Source organism: Pipra filicauda, unplaced genomic scaffold (genome assembly GCF_003945595.2).
Source record: "Pipra filicauda isolate LSUMZ 115617 unplaced genomic scaffold, ASM394559v2 scaffold91_size2508729_pilon, whole genome shotgun sequence".
Taxonomy (NCBI): domain Eukaryota; kingdom Metazoa; phylum Chordata; class Aves; order Passeriformes; family Pipridae; genus Pipra; species Pipra filicauda.
This window is the reverse complement of record NW_024105109.1, coordinates 770,184-791,626: the sequence shown is the minus strand read 5'-3', so window position 1 is coordinate 791,626 and position 21,443 is coordinate 770,184. Positions and strand designations below refer to the sequence as shown.

Below are 21,443 nucleotides of genomic sequence, written 5' to 3'. Positions count from 1 at the left end.
CCCTCCTATTTTCTCAGCATTAGAGTATTAACTGAGGGATATATTTTCCCTGGCTTTAGCATTGCATATAGTGCTAACTTAGATTTCATCTACAAGTAAGTTTTAAAACTTCTTACTGCTTTTCCCTATAAAAGCAAGGGATAAGAAACGTTAATGCTACAATGATTAGGGTTGGGAGATCAGATATTGGTTACAAGGGAACAATACTTCACAGAGACTCCAGAAACTAGAAAAAATGCATTTCTATTACTTCTTTTTTTTTTTAATTAATTTTTTTATTTTCCTCAAAGTTTCTTACTTCAAAACCACTGCCTAGTAGGAGGTAAGAGAAGCAAGAACTGCTTCATTTCTTTGTTGATTTTTTTTTTCTTTCTCTGTCTTATAGATGAAGGTACTTTAGCATGATGATTATTAGCATGGGAGTGGAAACATGCTCTTTAAAATAGTTTAAATTTACATAAACTAGTGTTCTGCTATTTTTAACCACCTTACTGTTTCTTTTGTGTTGGGTTTAGGGACTGGAATTACATCAAAAGGTCTGTAATGACAAGGAGAAGGGTACATGTTTGACTTCCTTTTGCATAACTGAGGACTTAACAAAAATTCTTCATTTTTGGATTTTGTTAAAATAGCTCTACTATTGATAGGAATGTCATGATTCTACTGACAGCAGGGCTGGATATCCTTACTCCTCCCTCTCCCCATACCTTGAGGGCTGTAGTAAGTGGTAACTGCAAATTCAGTCTCTCATGGTGCTGTCATGAACAGGCAGGTAGATACTTATGTGTTTTAGACTTCTGGAGTTTGAACAGAATCCAAGCTCTGTCTCTGCTGGGAACAGCATCTGGAAAGTTGGAGACTGAGTGTTTGCTCCCAGTTTCTTCTACAACTTAAACTCACCTTTTTCACAGGAAGACTGAGGCAGAAATTTCTAGAGGTTCTTTAGGAGTCATACACTTGAGAAGAAGATGGAATGGGAAGTGAAAAATATGCAGTGAGGGGTATGTTTTATTTTATGCAAGTGTGATACAGTTTAAGTGTGAAAAAACCATGGGATAACCAGGCAAGCAGTGGGAAGGTTCCCAGGAATGCCAGCGAAGCTACTCTTAGCATCAAGTCTTTCATACAGGAGAGAGAACACATTTTTGAAATCTTGATTAAATATTAATGGATGGAAATTCATAGGAAAATGTGATGATTTGGAGGATGTTTTTCAAAACTGAAGCTGTCACTGTTCCTGCAAAATATTCACAGAAGAACATTCCTTCTTCCTGCACTGGATCTATATCAGCAGTAGTTTCCTTTCTTTTTCAGAGCTACTGCCTGCTTCAAAATGCTACCTAATGACTTGCTGTCCTTGCTGTCGTTAAAGCTTCAGCTTCAGCTTTGAGTGGTGGAGGAAATTAAACAGAGAAGTGATTAAAAAAAAAAGGAGGAAAGAAAAGGTTATATACTAATGACTAAATTTAGTTGCATCCTAATGAATGGTCCAAAGGTGAGCTATACAGCTAACAAGTGCGTGTAACACAAGCCAAGTCTGTGACTTTGTTTTAAATACATTTTACATCTTAATGGTAAAAAAGCAGTAAAAGGATTGTCTTCTCTGGCAAATAATTCCCATGTTGTCAGATAGTCTTAATGTTCTTGGTATTCCCATACAAGTCTCATTTCACTTAATTACAGATTGCTCAACCTCCACAAGTGCCAAATCACACTTTATTGGAAGAAATCTTGTATGTCTGGGTAGGATTGCTGGGTTTTTGTAGACTATTTGAAGTGAATATTTTGTACAAGTTTTAATTAAAGCATTAGTCAAATTTGAATTCAGTAATGTAAAATGCTTTCAAGGAGTAGGCTTATGCATAATTTCTGTGGTAACTTCCAAGAATAATTTTGTATCCATAAATCGTCACAAGCTTGTTAGTTCTTCTGTTTTATACCTCTTTTTTTCTTGACTGTATAATGATGGTGGCTGTAAAAGCACTACTAAAAACAAACACACAGGTTTTTATACCAGCTCTTAATTCCACCGTGTGGATCGGTTGCTGGATTTGCATATTACCCTTTTATAACTCAGTGTGTACGTATCAGGAACGTGACAGGCAACAGAAGCCTTTATCTTGAGAAGTAGCTTCTGTCTTAAATTGTGCTCAGGTGGTAATTTTCAGCTTATATCTGTGCTAGAATAAGGAGATAAGACTCTCCCTTTTTCCAGCTTCTGATTTGGAGCTGCACAGTGAGTTAACTGTTAGAAATTGGATGATGTGAATTCATTTTTAAGCTGGACACATTTGCTCATTCCCTGCAGCTGTAAATTGCAGTCCAATTCCCTTCCTTCTGCTGCCACCCTTTGTGTGGGTTTTGTTATGTTTCTGTTTCTGTGTTAATTTGGGCATCACAAACAGAAAAAATGGCATCCTACTAAAAAGGACTTAGCTCTCTGACCAGCTCACTGGGGAATGTGTGTCTCCATCTCTGGTTCTCTACTGGTTTAACTCCCTGCAGTGGCTCTCCATGAGGTCCAAAGGGCCTCAGGGCCAGCATGGAAAAATGGTGGAGTAAAAAGTCCAAACCTGCCCCTTTCAGTGCCAACTGTGGTAGCAGTTTAGCTGTAATGTGAAACAGCACCTGCAGTAGTGCCTCAACGTTTGAGGTTAACATTTTTATCAAATCCTTATGAGGCAGATTTGTAATTTTTCTCAACAGCTGGAAGAATGGTTATCATAGATCTTTGGTTTTTATTGGGTTTCTTCTTACCTTATTAATGAATGACCACAGATATGCTTTTATGTTTCTAAGTGGATTATTGACTGGGTATTTTTAACATTTGCATGATAACTGTTTTCATAAAGCTACATTAGTGAAAATTTCAAGTCTTTGAGAGTGTTATTTGGTTCTTCCATGCACATCAAACCTCTTTTTCTTTTGAGCTTCACTCTTCTCTCTGTTGGTATGCTTGTCTGCTTCCTCTTCTCATCACTGACCTATAGAAGTCAACTAAAGAATGGCACTTCTAATTAAAGCATGCTTTGAAATTCTTGCAGTAGTGAGGCTGAGAAGGAAGCAGTGCTTGTCTGTAGATAGGTGTGTATTTGAGATCTTTTTTTCCCCCTTTGGAAGCTGCATGAAGATAAGAGTTACTCACAGCTCTCTGCTTCTTAAATCCTTCTACAGAAATGGAAGAAAATCTATTTAGGACTGAACATGAGCTTGCTTAAATTATTCTTGATGAAGAAAAGATTTTATGATGGAATTATTACCATAGTCTCTTGCTTAAAAAGAGATTGCCTTACTGAAGATGATGAAGCACAAGAACATTCAGTCAGAAAAGTTAGTACCATAGATGATGCTTGACAGAAATGTGCAAAACATATCATAAACTGGTCCCTTTGCAGTGCTGAAGTTTGGATGTTATGTAGATTCAGTCATTTGCACTTTAATATTTGTGAATGATTATAATGTAAATGAAAGAGAACTCTGTCCATATTTGTCTTTTATCAGTGTTTGTTTACTTAGGATGCACTGGAAAAGAAGTAGATGGGAATTAAAATACTGAATGGTGGTGTCTCAAAATTGTAATTACTTTTTGATAGCATGTGACTTCTCATAGCTCTAAAGCTGCATGCAGGGATTGATTCTGTGCTGTGTATATGCAGAGGAGTAAAGGAATGTCATTTCAGTATTTATTATTCTGAGGAAAACATCTGTGGCACAGTGCCTGTGAAAATGATGATTATCAACTATAAACAGATACGACAGTTCACTTCAGAAATGATTTTATTGATCTCTGGAACATTGTGTTTACTTTCCAAAATAAACAAAATTGTTTGCTTCTGGTAAATGGTGAAAAACACTTTAGCTTCTTTGTGAACAAGAAGGGCAGTCTCTAGGGAGAATGAGTCATGAAAACAGTACAGTTGGAACTTACTGTTCTACAACTACATTATTTTAATTGTTAGGATTTTTGATATCGTAGTGGAAGCCTTCATTTTCTACTTTTTTTATCTGAGGGATGGACAGTCTACTAAAATAAAAATCTTAACCCAAATCTGTATTAGCTAAGCATACTTCAGCTAGCTTTAGGTCATAAAACCAAGATGAACACAAGTTACAAATTAATCTTATTAGCTTTTTTATTATTCTTTTATTGGTTTCATTTTATTAGCAGGCAAACTGTTAGAGCAATAGTAAAGTGTAGCCTTAGGGAAGAATATTTGTAATCCTTTTGGGATGCTTCAGCCTGTGGATTTCTTGACTCATTATTGGAACCATGCATTACTAATTTTTGAAGAGCTTATGTCTTCCTTTCATCAGACTTTTCGCTATCTTTTTATTTATTTGTTTGCGAGCCAGAAAGCAGTGAGACCAAAGAAAATGATATGTGATCATGATTGGAGAGACAGATCAGTCATACAAGCAGCTCTAGGGGGAAGAGCAGGGGATTAGGAATAAAGATCCGTCAGTTACTGTCATTGCTTTGATTTCCTGCGAGAGTGACTTTGATGACTGTTGTAGTATGATGTGTAATTAGAGTGGTTTTAGCAGTGAAAAACTTCACATAAGTTTTAACTTTATAACAAAAATGGGAATTTTGATTTTTGCGCAGCTGTGTGTCAGTGCAGAAGGGATGCTTGTCATTCCATGTGTCTAATCTGAAAAAATTCTGCAAAAGACGAGTCAAGTATTTGGCTGGGACATAGGTGTTGACAATGTGCTGTAAAAATTCAAAACTGCCTAAGGGGCTGAGTGTGCAGTTCCTGGAGAGTCCTCTTCTGACAATGACAGGAAGAAGCTGTCAGAAGGAATTGGATGCCGCCCCCATCTCCTTGCACTGAGCAGGCAGAGTGCTCTGCTGCTGTTCTCTGTGGCAGTGCAGGAGGGGAGTCCAAAAGGTTTAGAGTGGTTGTAAAAACTGCCTCCTGCAGACATTCACCTGCACTTTGTGTGTGACTGCTTTTGCAAGTTTTAAGTTGGAAATTTTTGTAGTTATTGTGGGGCCTTGCCTAGGGGTAGTTTCATGAGTAACCAGTGGTTCTGGTGCTGAGCTCATTTAAGGTTTGTGTGTTATAGATGTCCTCTAGAGAATAATCCCAAATTAGGTGATAGAGGATTTGTGTTGTGGGCTGGTGGAATTTTCTGGCATGTTGGTTGGCAATGTCAGGTCACTAGATGGGTGAGGGGTATAAAGGGACAGAAAACGAAGAGGTGAGGAAAACTTGCTTATAGACCTGTAGGAGCTGATCACAGACCAATGTATTTGACTCTGATACTTGGCACAGAATGTGGCTGTATGTGCTAATTCAGGATTGCCAATCTTCCTGATTGGATGAACTGCATAGGATTGATAACTATCTTGGGCTGAGAGCAGAAGAGGACTCCAGGAGAGGTTCACTGGTGATGTCCTCTCCCTGGAGATCCCGTAGCTCTATTGCAGGGCAAGGTATGGAGCTGAGTGTCAGGTACACCAGACAGTGGGATATGGTCAGCCCTTGCTAGGCTATATACTTACATATGTAGAGATTTGAGTTTACCTAGTGTACGTGAAGAGGCAGCCTTCTTAAGCACCACCCACTACCCATGCACTGTTTTTTCTGATTATTCTCTCCTGATTCACCGATCCCCAAACTCCATGCCCTAAATGACTTTCTACCAAGAGTTCCTGTGGGCTGCCACATGCCTTTGCAAAACTTCATGAAGAGCCATCTTCAATGCACTGTGGTCCCACAGACTGTTTATTCTGCCTCTAGTCATAGTTTATGAGTGTCGATGATGTAGCCCAGTGAGTTGTGATATGAACTAGGGAAAATTTTGTATGGAAGAAAAAGGTAATCGGGATTAAGAGACTCCTAACATAATAAGCATATCTGTTTTTTGGAAATGTGTTCGCTACTTACTTGTGATACAAAACTGGTTAAAAAAATTGCAGCTAGCTAGCAGCTTTTGTATGAATAGTTCACTATCAAATTTATGACTCCCAAACCTAAGCGGGGTTTGGCAAAAGGCATATCATGTTATTTGGCATGGGAGAAAATGTGTGGCATGAGCTGCAGTCAAGGTGTCTGTTGTGATCCATGGGTCAACTGCAGGTAGTTCACTGCAGTTTGAAACACTGTCTTGAGAAAAAATAGCATTGCATTGCCAAATAATATCATCGATATAGATATTGACTTTAGAATACACGTGCATTTCAATTTATGAACATATATCTCGGAGTGTGCATGTTAAATGAGATTGTTTTGGCAGCTGCTTTTTTTTGAAAGCTGACTCCTTCTTAGAATTCTTTCCTGATTTTGTATTTAAGCAGAAGCAGTGCCTGGATTTTTCTGTATTAGTTTTGTGTTACTTTTGTGTTACCTGCAGATCTAAAAGTCTCCCCCAAGAAAATCAAAACGTAATAAAACTTTACTTCTCACAGAATATTGTTTTCTTTTAAGCAAAACTAATGGCTAAACTCACTGTTTCACATTGCTGCTGTTTATCAGAGTTTTAGGATCTGTTTAACTATATGAAAGTAGCAGCCATGTATTTTTAATATTGTGATTGCATGATACTAGAATGTCAGTGATTCTTAAAAGATTTAATCTTAAAAACAAAATAACTTGTTATTAATCTGGAAGAGAAGTTGATTTTATGATGAAAAATATGAAGTTATGTTGTTCTTCTCTACACCCTAAATGTAGTTTAGAAGTATTCTGATGGTAGTCAGTTTAAAAACCAAACATCAGTAAAGTATATTCTGCTATTATATACTAGGAGTACCCTTTTTCTGTGAAACTTGTATTAAAAAAGGAAATTCAATCACACCCAGTTTCCCTTATCCCATTGTTTCTCCCAAATACCTTTTCCTCTGCCTTTTATTTTAATTGTAGTTATGTCTAAGCAATGCTCTTTCAAATGGAAGATGAATTATAAACCTGGCAACCTTCTGTGCCCTTCTGACAAATTACAGCCTGTGCTGCTTTTTTGCCTTAGCATCAAATCCAGTTTTAATGCAATTGTGATTTATCAGCCAGGACAGATAATTTTTGAACAGATGCTTATTATTATAATCTTATTGGCCATGGTAGCAAAGAATATATTAATTTCAAAAAAAGTCAGACCGTCATTTCTTGGAAGTGTTTGTAAAATTTTAAGTCCAGACCAATGGAATAATAATTTTTTTCTGTGAGATTAGCAACTCTTTGCACAATGGCAATGTGATAAGCCTTTTTTTTAAACCTTCAGATACCTCAGAAAGTCTAAAGTCTAGTTTCGTGTGAGGGTGGCAGAGGGATTGTGTAATTTATTTCTCTCCCTCCTTGGCAGTGCCAGATAATCTGCCTTGTCCTTTACAGTCAGTGTAGAGGTAACATGAGGCCTGACTTTAATTCCAGTATTGGTTGGCACCTGTCCACCTTAGATTTAAAGTCTTTTAATGGAATTACCACCGAATTGTGAAAATTGACCCATAAGGGATAAGAAGAGAGATTTGTACCCAAGGAATACTTTTGTGCACTTGCCAGCAGACCTCATGTTGATGGTAGCTGGCTTAGCAATGTTGTAGGCTGCCATCATTACCCGTGCAGGGTTTGTAGGAGAGGTGAAACTGTGTTTCACCCATGAGGCTTTATATTTACTTCACTGTCTTAAAGTGCTACTAAATGTCACCGTCTAAACTGATTTGTGTTTCATGAGATAAAAGTTACTCTGAGTTTTAACTTTACAGATGCAATCAGCAGTTCAAAAAGAAGGGAAGAACTCTTTTATATTGCACTTTTATATATGATGTCCCATGGTGTTCTAGTGCCCATCTGTGCTTGATTGAGAATTACTGTCCCACAGACCTCCCGGAAAACTTGTGTTTGAGGTCTGCAGAGAGCAAACTGAGATAGCAACACCTACAGACAGTTGGATAACAAAAAAAGTTCTGAATGTTCTGACTGATTTTTATAGGTTGTATGTTAAAAGTATTCATACTGCAGATACTGTTGGAGATTTATTTTTGGCCTTTTTTGTAAATAGGGTTTATCCCAAACTTATTCCAAAATGTGCTGATGTTTTTAGGCTACTTTTTGTTTAAAATGTTAATGTTTAATTGTTGTGCCTTGGCAAAATTGCACCTCTGATGTTAAAAACAGGAAACATTACGCTGTTTCAGATGTTCATCAGGTGAATTGTAGGTCAGTGGTTTCATAAAAAATATCTGTGCTGGTATTGTTATTACTGCCTGCAAAATCCTTCCTAAGTTTTCCTAAAAAGTATGATTGTAAGAACTTAGCGGAATGTTATTATGTAAGAATCTGTGAAGATTTTTGCGAAGGCCAATTTCAGGCAAGCCAAGAAACAAAGGCAATAGCTCTAATGTTTCCAAGAACATCTCTGCTGAGCAATGCAGATGGTTCAGAAAGAATAAAGCAGTTACACCTCCAGATTAGGTTTGTGAGGAAAGTAGAACAACACAGATCTGTAGCCTGAATTGTACATTCTTACTTGTGTAAAGGTTGGTAATATCACCATCCCATTGCTTGTTCTAGAACATTTCATCGTCACGAAGTAGAAGCTCATCTCTGCTGCCACCTGGGACAGTTAATTCTTCATCTCCCAGTGGCCAGAAACACATGAGTCAAAGTGGGCCAACCGTTGTAACCATCACACATCACAAATCACCTGCAGCCGCTCGAAGAGCAAAGAGCCAGCGATCTGGTCAACTCAATGAAGTCAGAGAGGTAAGAGAGAAAAATCTGCTGTTTTGCTATAACTCTGAAGTGTTTACTTTGCTTTAGAGTAAGAAATGGAGTCTGACAAGTCGATTCTCTTTGTTTCCTACTTTGTTTGACTGCATTGTTTTGATCCCTTCTCTCAGTAAGAGGTGGTCTTTAGTTCTGGTTCAGCTTCAGGTCAGGTGTATCCAGACTTTTTTATGCTGATGTTAAAATTAGTATGCACACATGCTTAAAAAATGAAGTAGATTGGCTACAGCTCCCAGATTTTGCAGTAATGTTGCACTACTGAAGGAACATCTCTTTGAAGCTGCGTGCAGCAAAACCTTTCAGATTGGAAAGCAGGCCCTGAAGCCTTTAATATAACTGGAAAAAAGTACTTTAGGTCTGATGAATGTATGTGAACGAAGGCATAGTTCCCCAGACTCAGCAGTTTGTTCCTATGTGGCTGTAGTCTTACCTTTGTTATCAAGTTTATATTGCTGGTCTTGTGATGGAAGAATGCTTTGTCTGTATCAAATGCATGAAAACCAAACAAGAAAGCATATTTATTTCAAAGCCTGCTTACCAGTGTTTAAGAAGTATAACTTGTATACCAATTTAAGTCTACCTTCCAGACAACAAAAATAGTAGAGTTTTAAGCTTAAATAGTATGCTAGATTTTCACAGAACTCACTTTCATCTTTCATTCCTTATTATTTTTTTGTCTGTCTTTCATGTTAAGAATTTGAATAAATTCTTGGTGTGTGCTCACAATGAAGACTTAAATCGCGCATCCTGATGAAGAATGCTTGTTTTTATTTTGGTTAACACTAAAAGTGAAGAGCTCATTGTCTGACTGTCACCCACATTTTCTTTCCATTATAAAAAACACACCTCTCTTTGTTTATAATGAAAGTATCCTGTCTTTGTCTACCAGTCATCTCCTCAACTTGTTTCTAGCATACTAAGTGTATTTGCTCTCAGGCTGTATTCAGAGTGCACCTTAAACCCATTAATAAAATAAACAGTGGGAGCTGTTGCAGATTTGTCAAATGAAGCTGTGCAAGGCTGAAGGGAATTGAAAAGAGAGTGTTAATATATGTGCTGATCATAGTAAGTTGGGAAGGGAAAAAATCATTTGCAAAGAACTACACTTAGAAGAATTAAATACTAACCTATAGTAAAACAATGAATAAGTGGCCAGGTATCATCCCTGCAGAAAACACTTGTGCGTTGCTGACTCATTTGTTTGCAGTGTATTGCAATGGGATGTCATTCCAAAAACAGAAATATTACAGGACTTTAAACTGTAATGATGGAAGGTAATTATTGTGCTCTCCTTGATTTGAGTGATACTTCACCTGCAGCACCAGTTCCTGTTGGAGGGCTGCAATGAAAAAAAAATCTTGGGCATTGAAGATGTTGTAGTGGTCGAAGGTGAAAAGAAATGAGTGCTTTTCAGGGAATGGAAAATGATACTAAGATAAACGATGCATAAGAAAATTTTGTAAGGCAATATGTGAAGTTTACCTTTTTGTGTATTGGATATTTTTTTTTCAGTGTGCTACTTCTTAAAGAAGAGAATAACAGTGTAAAAATCAGACCTTATGCCCTCTTTTCCAGTCTCCTGTAAAAAGTGGCTGCTTGACTGCTTGATGTTATTTCCATCTTGTGAAAGAATAAGTGCGATTTTTCCAGGTTAAGGAAGCAGATTTTATTTCAATGGCATGCTCTGTGCATTTCCTTCTCCCCCTTTTTCTGGAGGGAATCAATAGACTTGGGTATGTGCTACCTGTGTTTTCAGGGAATATTCATGTTTCTTATATGAGTCAATTGGTGACTCTTAGAGCTACTCTCGTGTTAAATTTATCAGTAAAGAGGTGGGTCCAGAGTCCTTCACTTAAAGTGCACTTAAATCTGTTCAAGTCCTATTTTTTAATCTGAAGTGAGGAGAAATAGGAACTAAAAGTGCAATAAGGTAGAGTTAATCCCTTCCTCAACACCCAAGTCTTTGCTTTTTATTTGAAAGTTGTTTGGTATGATTTGGATGAAGGGAAGAGACTGCAAAAGGATTATAGATCAGTGTTAGTATTCCCCTGATAGAATGAAGTCATTAAAGCTTTGACATGCAAATAAACTTTCTTTTATGGTACTATAAATAGGACTATGTTAACTAATTTACACCTTGTAAAATACAGTAGTCAAATCAATGGAAAGAGTTGATATGCTTCTGGAAAATCAGAGGAAGCATGTGTGTTTTGAATTTCAAAACAATGTTATGGTAATGCTATTATATTATATATGAAATCTGTGAAAAACGAGTGCTGCAAAAGAGGCATCCTTCACTTGGGACATGTGGTCTTCACTAGCTTGGACAATGTTCCTGAGAAAGTGTTGAGCTTGAAATTGCTACTCAATTCTGGACTTCCATTATTTGGCCATATTATTTGGAAAAAAGTGAAGTGTATCTCCGTGTTGCTAATAGGACAAAGTATACTATATTTTATATAATGTAGTGATGTTTGGTAATACTTGATTATTCTTTTTCCCCTTTTTTCCTTTCATGGTAAGAATAAACAACACGTTGTTTCTTTCTGTGATTTGTTCTGGCTTATTTAATTTTACCAGCATAGAGAATTTTAGTATAAAACAAATTGTAGCAAAAATGTCCATTTAGCACCAAACTGTCGTGCAGAAGTATATAAATGTAGTAAAAGCAACTGTGTGGGGCTGCAAAATGACACATGTAATAAGTGTTTCTGTTGTGAAATTAGAATTTTACCTTTTTTCAACATTTTGGTAAGTCAAAATTGAGCATAAATATGGAACTTTTGACTGCTATAAAAATGTGTGTTTTAATATTCAAGCTACTTTTGTATGGTGTTGAATTGTAAATGATCTCAGGAGCATTACTTTTCATCATAATGTAAATTCTTTGCTGTTTAAAATAATATTGTTCTCTTAAATCAAATTTTTGCTTATATTAACGTGATGTTAAAAGTCTGGTCCATACTGATATATGGAATGTTACATCAAAACTAAATTTCAATGTACATTAATTTTAGGAGAGCTGATCTGCTACATGTTGCCCTTTATGCAGAATTATTAAAGATTCTACCTCTTTATTTGGACCATAAATTAGCAGTGCTTTCAACTAATTTTTTAGTAGGTGATTTTATATTAACCTAAGTCTCTGTGGTCTTAAAATTGAATTCTGTTTTTTAAACTATGCATATTATTATCCTCTTAGAAATTTATAAGTGGTACGCTTTGCAGATTTCTTTACTGTAGGCGGTTAAAATTAACTGGAACATTAAGCCAAGCTTCCGCATCACACTTCATATTAAATTTTAACTGTTACTGAACTAAATAATAGTGGCACACTTCATCTTGGTATGGTGTTTGTTTTGGCTGAGGATGTTAGTATGACTATTGTATGATCTCTGCTAGTGTTACCATTGTTGTTAAAGAACCAGGAATTGCCGTGTGTGAAGATTTTGTAGCAGCTTATATTAAGTATTTACAGAAGTCTAGAGAAATTAAATGGAGTTAACTAAAAGAAGTCCAGAGAAATATTTCTTCTCACAATGTTAAAAAGTCAGTGAAGGAATTTCTGATCCTTTTGAAATCTGATCCCTTTGAAATCCCATTTTATGTGACAGTGGGGTAGTTCCAGAACTTGACAGTCCTACTGCTTCTTGCATGTCCTTTTCCATGTATAAATATGGTTACCATTTGATTCCTGCATGAATTAGGCAGCCAGGTGATAGTTCTTTGCTTCCTCCCTTACACTATAGGAAAATCTAGGACCTGCACCTAGGGCTTCCTGGAGTGAGGTTCACCAGCAATTTTGTGTGGGCTGCAAGTGTCCAATTTTATGTGGTTACTAGGAGAAGGAGATGATTCTAAAACACTGAGGATTTTTCAAGTGAGAAGTGAATGTCTTCAGGTCACTGTAATATTTGGATAGCAAAATTAGATACTGTGGTTAGCTACTGTTAGCAGAAAAGGCTGTTGTCTGTGGAGAACTGTTTGTTCTGTTGAAGAATTATAGCACTGCACAGGCAGCATGGTAGATGAAGAAGGAGATGCAGTACTTCAGTCACTTGGGGAGGCATTCAGCTTGGGGGACTTTCACATATGTGAACACGCAAACACATACACTAAGCTGTATTTTGGCGTTAAATAAGCTTTGTAGTCAGTGTTTAAACTGGTACTGGGGTAAATCCTGATGATTTTTGATCTATGCCAGATTTTACTTTTCAGCTTTGAAAAAGTCAAGTTTTGCTTTTTATTTCACGTCAGTGGATAAGGTCAATCTAGTGTAAGTTCTAGGAGAAAGAACACTGTAGGTCTAGATGTTTGGCATAGTGTTGAGGTTCTGCAAGGTTGTGCAATAAGGGCACATGAAAAAAGTTGATTCAGCTCCTTGAACAGGACATCATGCATAAACAGTGTGAAGTATGCACAAAGAACATTTAAAAAATCCTGCTAATAATTGAAGTGTTTGTGAAAGGATGTGTCTAATTTTGTGTATAACTATTTCTGTGTAAATAGGGAAAAGTGCTGTATACTAGATCATTGCTTTCACTGGCAGTTCTCACCTTGATTTTGGAGTGTAGGAAGAGGAGAGCTAGCTTTGTGACAAAAGTGACCTTCAGGCCTGCATGAGTAATAAATCAAATAGATGCTTTTGGGAGATGAAAATGGTTTCATCGTGTTCACCTAAGGGGTGGATGTAACATGGACTGCTAAACTGTGCTAACTTCAGTCTTTCTGGCCTAGTAATCTAGGTGCTTTATCAAGGGGAGAGTGATAACCATGGACTGTATCTGCAGTAGCACTCCTGAAGTCAGTGCTGCTGTGCCTTTGCTAGTCAAATTTAGAACTAGTTACCTAAAATCATGGCCATTTTTCTTTCCAGACATGTTTCAGTATAAAAGGTGGCTTTGTGATGTTTGTGGCAGTTTGTGGTTGACTCTTTTAACTAGAGCCTTCCTGCACTTCAAAACTAGTGTAGTAAATACATTTTACATAGGTTTCTCAGTTGGACTGACCAAGGCATTTCATCTTTAATAGATACTGCAGAAAGTGTTCACACTGTTTCAATTCTGAAATTGGATTGTCCTGTTTTCTGTTCATTTGGAAAAATAATATGGTGGTACAGTGAGTGGCAATTTTGGAAAGGGAGGGGAAAGAACACAGAGGAGTAACCTTTGTTAGTTATAGCTTTCAATTTTTTCTTGGACTTGTTTGTAAAATATCTTCCTCCCACCCCCCACTATACATAATAAATTACAGGTAAGGGCTCATCCTATTGATCATCTTTCATCAAGTGTATCGTATCATATACAAAATAAGTAGTCTATAACTATAGGTGGATGCTGGTCAGAAAATGAGATATGTTACTTAATAACACTATGTCTATACTTTATACGTATTGTATGGCATGTTTGTTTGTTTGCAAACTCACCGACATTTAATTTTAATTATCTACAACAGATAATATGAAAGTGCTTGCAAAAAACTCAAACCAAACCCAGCTGTTTCTCAGAAAGCAGTAATTTCTTCTTGGCTAGCAGTAGTGAAGAAATGACAGCAGGAAACCTTTGGGTCAGTTCTGTGTCCATTGAAGTCAATGGAAAGTGAATAAGACCTTAAGCCTTAATTCAGGAGGTGATATTTATTTGGCATAGGACATACTAGTGTAGGTTATATGACAGCTAGTACTATTTAACTGTGTTTAGACACACTTTTCTAATTGAGGAGTACTGTAATATAAATTTATGTTATGGATATGTTTAACAGCTTAGTTGTAGCTGAGCTGGCTGATACTAAAAGGGTTGTTCCCAGCTGTATTTTTACAGGAGCCATTATAATTTGTTTAGGGCCATTAGACCTGTAACAGTAAAAGCCAGTTTCAAACCTGACATGAGGTCTGAAAAGGGCAGCTGCAAGTGTCACCATTGCACTTTCTTCTGAATGGGTCTTGGCCCCAGTTCTAGAAACGTGTGATCCTTGTGCGGCATAGAGAAATGTTCTCCTGGCTGTACAGCAATGTTTGAGTGATTGCCTATTCTTTGTCTCCTTATAGACAAAAAGAGAATTGAGAGCATGTAGAACAGATGCAGTTATTTGGTGCCTTCTGTGGCATTTTGTTTGGAGGCTGTTTGACTTGTCTATAGATATCTCATCTCTTATGTCTGTTTATTCTACCTCAAGTTAGTACTGCTAAGATCAATAGAAACTTGTCTCCTTGGGGAGTAAATGGGATGTCTAAATCTCTGACAGTGTCAGTCTAGTACCTCCCAGAGTAGTAACTGTGCATGTGCTTATAAAAATTATTCAGTAAATAGCATTAACTGTCTCACTTTGGGGATGAGGAAATGTAAATTGTTCTAATACTATAAACCAGTAGTTATTATCACATGAACATGAGCTGAATTATTTTGTGATCTCTAAGCCTTTACCTTGCATTTACAATATGTTTGAGGACACTAAAAGTGCATATAAGTTACACCTTCCTAAACTACACCTTATTTTGTGCACTTGATTTTGTATTCAAAGGATTGAGTCATCCTGGATTCCAGATACCCAGGCAGGGAGAATTAAGGTTGCTATGGGAATCGTAGAGCAAATATTCTACTAAAATTACACTGTTCACCCATACAGGTTATGTCAAGAGTGAACCTGGCTCATTATTTCTGAGATTCCCCCCTGATGTCCCCCCCATCCAAATCTGAAAAATGCAAATAATACAAACGTGGCTTCTTTTCATGGTTTTTCTTCAGCCTATAGTTTAGTCATAATTGAGCATGTGCAAAGATGATAATTTTCAATCATTTAATAAATGGCAATTTATAAATTAGGGATAATACAGTGCGTACGATAACTACGTTCAGAGATTGCTGCAGCATTCATTTCCTTAAGCAATTACAGAGAAGCTAAGATTACTCTTTACAGTTATTAAAACATTTCATTAAATTTCAAATAAATGGGTAGGTTCCCAAGGGAGCTTGAGAGAAGTCAGATTTGAAGGGAATTCAGTCTCCATCTTTTGTGTGCCTTCAAAACTGTCACTTAATTCTGTTTTACTTAAAAAATTCAACTGTTCTGTTTTATATGCATATATAAAACAGCACAGAGTATCATAGATGTACCTGCATATTTGGAAAACTACAGGACTGTTTTCTTTCACAATTAAAGCACAAATTTTGCAGTAGTTTCAAGTTAGAGTTCAGAGTTGGAAAATGAAACTTTAAAGAAAACATACTTCAGTAAATCTTTTCTCAGATTAGGGTATCAGATCTCATGGCCTTGCTTTCATTGTGTGTTTCTGGATGGCTGGCTGCTGCAGCAGTGATTATCACAGCAAACCCAGAACATGACAAGGGGCACCTTCTGCAGCTCTGTTTGTAATGCAAATTACTTCTTCCAAGATACATGGGCTATTTTGTTAGCCCACACTTACATGCTATTTTTATTAAATTAAGTAGAAGATATTTTTGAATGTTCTCAGCAGTAATGGATGACAGTGTAATATTAGGTGGCTAACCAAGTTTCAGATATTAAGTGCAGAAAGTACTTATATAAATGCCCTCAAGGAGAAAGTAACCATAGAAATGGCATATATATTTTAAGCATACCATTAAGTTTACATTATTTTATACTTTTATTGAGGGGCTTACTATAATCTTCAGTTCCCTGTGTAACACCTAAAGTGCTGTATGCTGCTCTACGAAACTCAAAACATTTTGAGTTTACAACAAACATGAATAGTAAGCGCTATAGTTCTCAGTTATTTAATAAAGACCTGATCTCTAACAGCTTTTGCTACATGTTCTTACTGTGATCTTGGTAATGCTTGGCTTGCAGGTTTTGAATGCTTTGGAAACTGTGTTACATACATGCTTTTGAGCAGCTGCTTACCTGCTTCTTGGGTGCAATTCTGATTTCTGACAATATGCTTTGAAAATACGCTAAGAAGATAATCCTAGACTCATAGAATCAGCTGGGTTGGAAGGGACCTCCGAGAGCATCAAGTCCAGCCCTTGATAGAAACATCTCATCCAACAAGCAAACCAGAATTATGTCTGCCTGAATCTGACATATGCTGTAAAGCAGCTTGGAATTATAGGTTCTAGATGTATATATACCTGTAACTGAGGAATTATTTTTAGTTTTTATTATGGTTCATGTATTTGTCTTTTCCCTTTCCCACTTCCCAGGAAGCATAGTCTTATGTTCTTGCACAAATTTCTTAGCATGTTTTTCTGGTGGTATCGACTGTGTTCTGGGATAACTGCTTTCAGTTTTTCTCAGAGAACCCCGTTATCCAACTGCAGTCTGCTTGATAGGTCTAGGCTGGCAGACACAAAACACGTGGATTTGTGGGAAAGTTGCTGTATAAAGGTACTTCAGCCATATTACAGTATGTCACAAATTGGCTACTCAAAATTATAGTGGTGTATGTTGAGTCCCTTTGGTGCTGTAAAGTTAACGATGTCAACTTAAACCAGTTGACAGTCAACTTTGGGATGGTATTGGGAAGTCAGAAGGATGGATTTGGAATGCTTTGTCAAAAGCTATAGAGGTACACTTTATTCAAGACTCAGGAATGGCAAGATTAGATAGCCTTGATACTGTCAACTCACTTGCTTTTCAGAAAACATGAGGTGAATTGTCTGTAAGATGGAGAAGTAAGATGTACTTTGAAAGTCATTCCAGTCTATACTGCACACCTGAGAGTTTTTTAAATGACAGAAACAAAATTTTGTTTTGTGCTTGGACACTACAAGCTAGGTGGCTAAGTGGGAGGAGGGGTGAAAGGATATATAAGCAATCTTAGGAAAGGGAAGGAGCACTGGAACTGTCCATCAGAAATTTGCATAAATACTGTATGGGATTTTGGACTTCCCTGAGTGGTTGTATGTGTGTTTATGTATTCCCAGCTGGAATGGAATAATAATAAAAATTTAAAAAGGTTCAGAGTTAAATTTTCTAGCACCAAGTGTTCTGAGAGGAACCTCCTCATCTTTGAAGCTACTCATGTTAAAATGTATAATTTATGTTCAACATGGCCTTTTCTCTTCTGAAGACTAATTTCACTCAAAGTCCAAACCCCACCTTATATCAATAGTATGCTATAGTGTGGTAAACTAATAGAATTTTCTTGTGATTGCTGATGTTGACTTAATGGCTAGCAGCAACCTTTTAAGTGCTCTTTGGAATGCTTGAAATTCACAAATGTGCCTTAATTGCTGGTAATCAAAATACGCTTTCCAGCTCTGTGCTGTAGCTGTTAACTTCAGCAAAGTGATCCTTCTGAACTGTGTAAGAAAAACTGCTACTCAGAAGAGCCCGTAGAATAACATCTGCTTATGAGTAATGTTTAATCGCTAAAAATAATGACTTAGCAAGGTAATTTTTATGGTAAAATTGCATAAGAGTAATTTCCCAGAAGGTGCTTTTTATAAACTGTGCTCTCAGTGCTGCATTCTGTGGTTTAAAATAGAAGAGTGTGCTTCCTGCTTGGCTAGATGGCAGCCAGTGGCCATTGAAGATTTACTTGAACTTGCAGACTCCTTCCTCTTCCTTCTCTGATTTTTGGTTCTTGATCACTGAAAGCAAGGGGCTTCTGGAGCAACTTGGGAGCAACTGTCTCCTTTTTTCCTCTCCGAACCCCTCCCCTCCCCTCCGTGATTTTTTCTCAAGATCCCGACACTCTGTTCCCCTTGAGTTGTCTTTGATAGTAAATGGTAGATCTCAATAGGTGACTATTAGTAGTATGTGGTTAATATAGCAGGTAGATTATAAAATACTTAAGAAAAAGGATCATGATGGGGGAACCCAGCACTTAGTAGTTGTGTTTTTGTACAAACTTGTTGCAAATGTCATGTGTTACCTTAGATGTGTGGAATATTCGCAGGGAGCTCTAACACAACAGTCAAAAAAGAAAACCTGTAATGTCTCCTCCAATATGCCCTGATTCCCAGACACCTCCCTTCAGTGGCAAAGTGACCAATGGTAGCTTGATACTGATCATTTTGCAGAAGAATAGCCCACTCACTCTGATTTGTGGGGAAAATCAGTGCTCATTGAAACAATTTGAATCATGTTCTTTCACTTGTGTATTTTTTATGGCAGACAGCTCTTACTAAAAAATATTTCCCTTCTCACCTAAAGACTTGTGGAGTAGCTCCATGAAACTCTTAAGAGAGCTGACACTATTAGAATTGTAGTACTTTGGTTTGTTTGTAAATCTTCCTCTTCTGCAGGGAAAAGAATGTGAAGTTTATGTTTGTTCGGGAGGGAAAAAGCAGGGATTCTAAGAATAACTAGCAGATTTTGAGAGTATGACAGGAAAAGCCTTCCCCCTCCCCCTATTTTTTTCCCCCCATCTATAAAACATGAAGGCATTCAAGAGAAGCTGAATATCTCAGAGTATTGATTACTATTAAAAACATCCTTTGGTTTAGAAAATCCAAGATTGTCTGTCTGCTGAAATATTCTCTGGCAAAATTTGACCTTTTGGCCTAGTCTGTCTGTGTGGACCCAAGGTCTTTTCCTCAGCCTGTCCCCAGTTGTCTTTGTCATTCAGTAGCTCATTTCTCAGGTGAGGAGAAAGACGGATGGAATACTGAAAGTATGCGTTTAATCTTAAGTCTGGAATTGTCATAAGGAAGTCTGGTAAGAAGTCGTTGTGAAGTAGCAAAGGGAACCTTCTGATTTGTTTTGGCCCAAAGCAGGTGAGCTGTTTTGTGGAGATTGCTGGAGGCATTCTCAGGGATCCTGCCAGAACTGCTTAGATCCTCTTTACTAACTGGCATATGTGTTGCAAGGGCTGTGAAGTTCTCTCTGGTGTCTCTATTTCCCGATGTAAGAAGCAGAGTTCCACAGAAACACACAGAGAACACTCAAGTTGTCCTTGGGAGTGTTTCGCCTACAAATAAAGTGTCTGCATAAAGTCCTGGAGAACATTGACAATCAGAGATGTCATACACTCTTTGGTATTTAAGGATAGATCTTCTAAGTGTATCCTGTCTTTCATTCTTCTGAGCAGAGAGGTGCTTTTGTAAAACAGGTAGTTAGGTCAGCTTGTTTTCTCACTGAGCTTCTGCCTCTTTTAAAGGATTGAAGGAAAGGAGGAGCTTCCTCTCATATACCTGAGTTGCAACAAACTAAAATTTCTTTGAAAGATAGATTAATTTTCTTGCTCTGCTACTGCAAGGAATGTTTAAGGCTTCCAGAACCCTCAACAAAAAACAACCTGTCTCCTCTTTTTCCTCCCTCCTTAGAAGTCTAGCAACCTTAGGGACTAAAGTAATAGTACTCAGACCTAGAAAATACAAAGTCTGATTATTGTAGCTGTGCAAGTAATAGCAAGGGAGCTTGAAGGTGTGATTAATAAACTACTGGATAGTAGGCTAGTGAGCAAGAACCTGTAGTTCATCAAATGAATAATGAATGTTGTCTTCACAAAATAGAATGATAGTATGTTGTAGGGATATGCAGCAAGTGTCCAAGTTACAGAATTTGAAGATATAAAATAGGAGTTGAATGTGTAAAGTCTGGAGCATAGGATCACGTTTAGTCTATGGATAAATTAACTAGCCAATTTTAAAAGTTCATTACAGGATTAGGTAAATAACAGTTGGTCCCTGAAGAGTAAATTGTGTGGTGAGGTCCCCGGAGGTGCTGATGGTGACCAGTGGAACAGCAGCAGTGTCAGTGGAAGCAGCATATTGCAAAGAGTAGCTAAGAACAGGAAATGAGCTGGTCTGCCTCCTCTACTCCTTGTTTTCCTGGTTATCTTAGACTTGGCTTTTAGACTCGGTCCTAATGACATTTGATCTTTGTTCTGTAAGGCTTTCCTTGCAAGGAACCACCCTACTGAGTGGTGAGAAGGCTGAACACAGAAAGCCAAAACAAAACCCCAAAGAAAATAATGTTTTCTTAGCTGAGACAATAAAGATATGTAGCAACTGACTTTTCAGTTTTTCCCGTAACAGAGATTATGCGGATTCCTGGTTAGGGAAAAGAGAACAAAATAATGGATGGGGGTTGGGGGAGCTTGTTTTCATCCTCCTTTGAGGAAAGAAATTGAATTATAAAAGTAGAGGCAAGAACTGAAAAGAAAAAGTGTGCCCTGGTGATTAGCTTCCATCCTGATTGTTAGAGGTATAGTTCTGTTTGTTCTGTCGTGTTTTGTGTCTCTGTCTGTAAATTACATGCCAAGTGAAAATTAACTTGCTCCTTTGAAGCTTCATTGATAGGATGTGTGTGTCTAAGCCTTAATAACTATTATATAACAAGTCATTCCAATTTTACTGTTCATTGTTTGCTTAGTTAAGATAATTGAGGTCAAGCTGACTGCTACCCTGAGGTGACAATAATGGAGAATTTTGTGCTTATTCTCTGCAGTGGGAAAGAGGAGTAATCAAGAAAGGACAGCTGATATGGATGTCATTATCTAGTTCCGTCTTTCCAAGATATGAAAACATCTCACTTGGTGTTCTAGGGTCCTTTCTTAAAATATTTTTTCTCATTAGCATAGTAATGTTCACAAAAGCTCCTGCGGGTCTTCATCCAGATTGAAGCTTCGTGGGTAGAATTCTCTCGCTTGCAGCTCAAGGAGGTCTTTTTGGTCCAGAGATCAGGTATTATTGTAAGGGAATTGTACAGATATCTTGCTTGTGAAAATTAAGCATGTTTGTAGTTATCTGGTCTTGTACACAAGACAATTTTAGAGCTGAAATGCAA

General features: G+C 37.3%; 1 protein-coding gene across 1 annotated transcript in view; it reads left to right on the top strand.

The window, feature by feature from the left end:
* Positions 1–21,443, top strand: part of OSBPL10 (oxysterol binding protein like 10) — a 114,548-nt gene that overhangs the window by 35,710 nt on the left and 57,395 nt on the right. Inside the window, exon 4 of the mRNA XM_027733403.2 lies at positions 8,514–8,705. Coding sequence (XP_027589204.2) covers positions 8,514–8,705 — 192 coding nt within the window. The remainder of the gene's footprint in view (positions 1–8,513; positions 8,706–21,443) is intronic.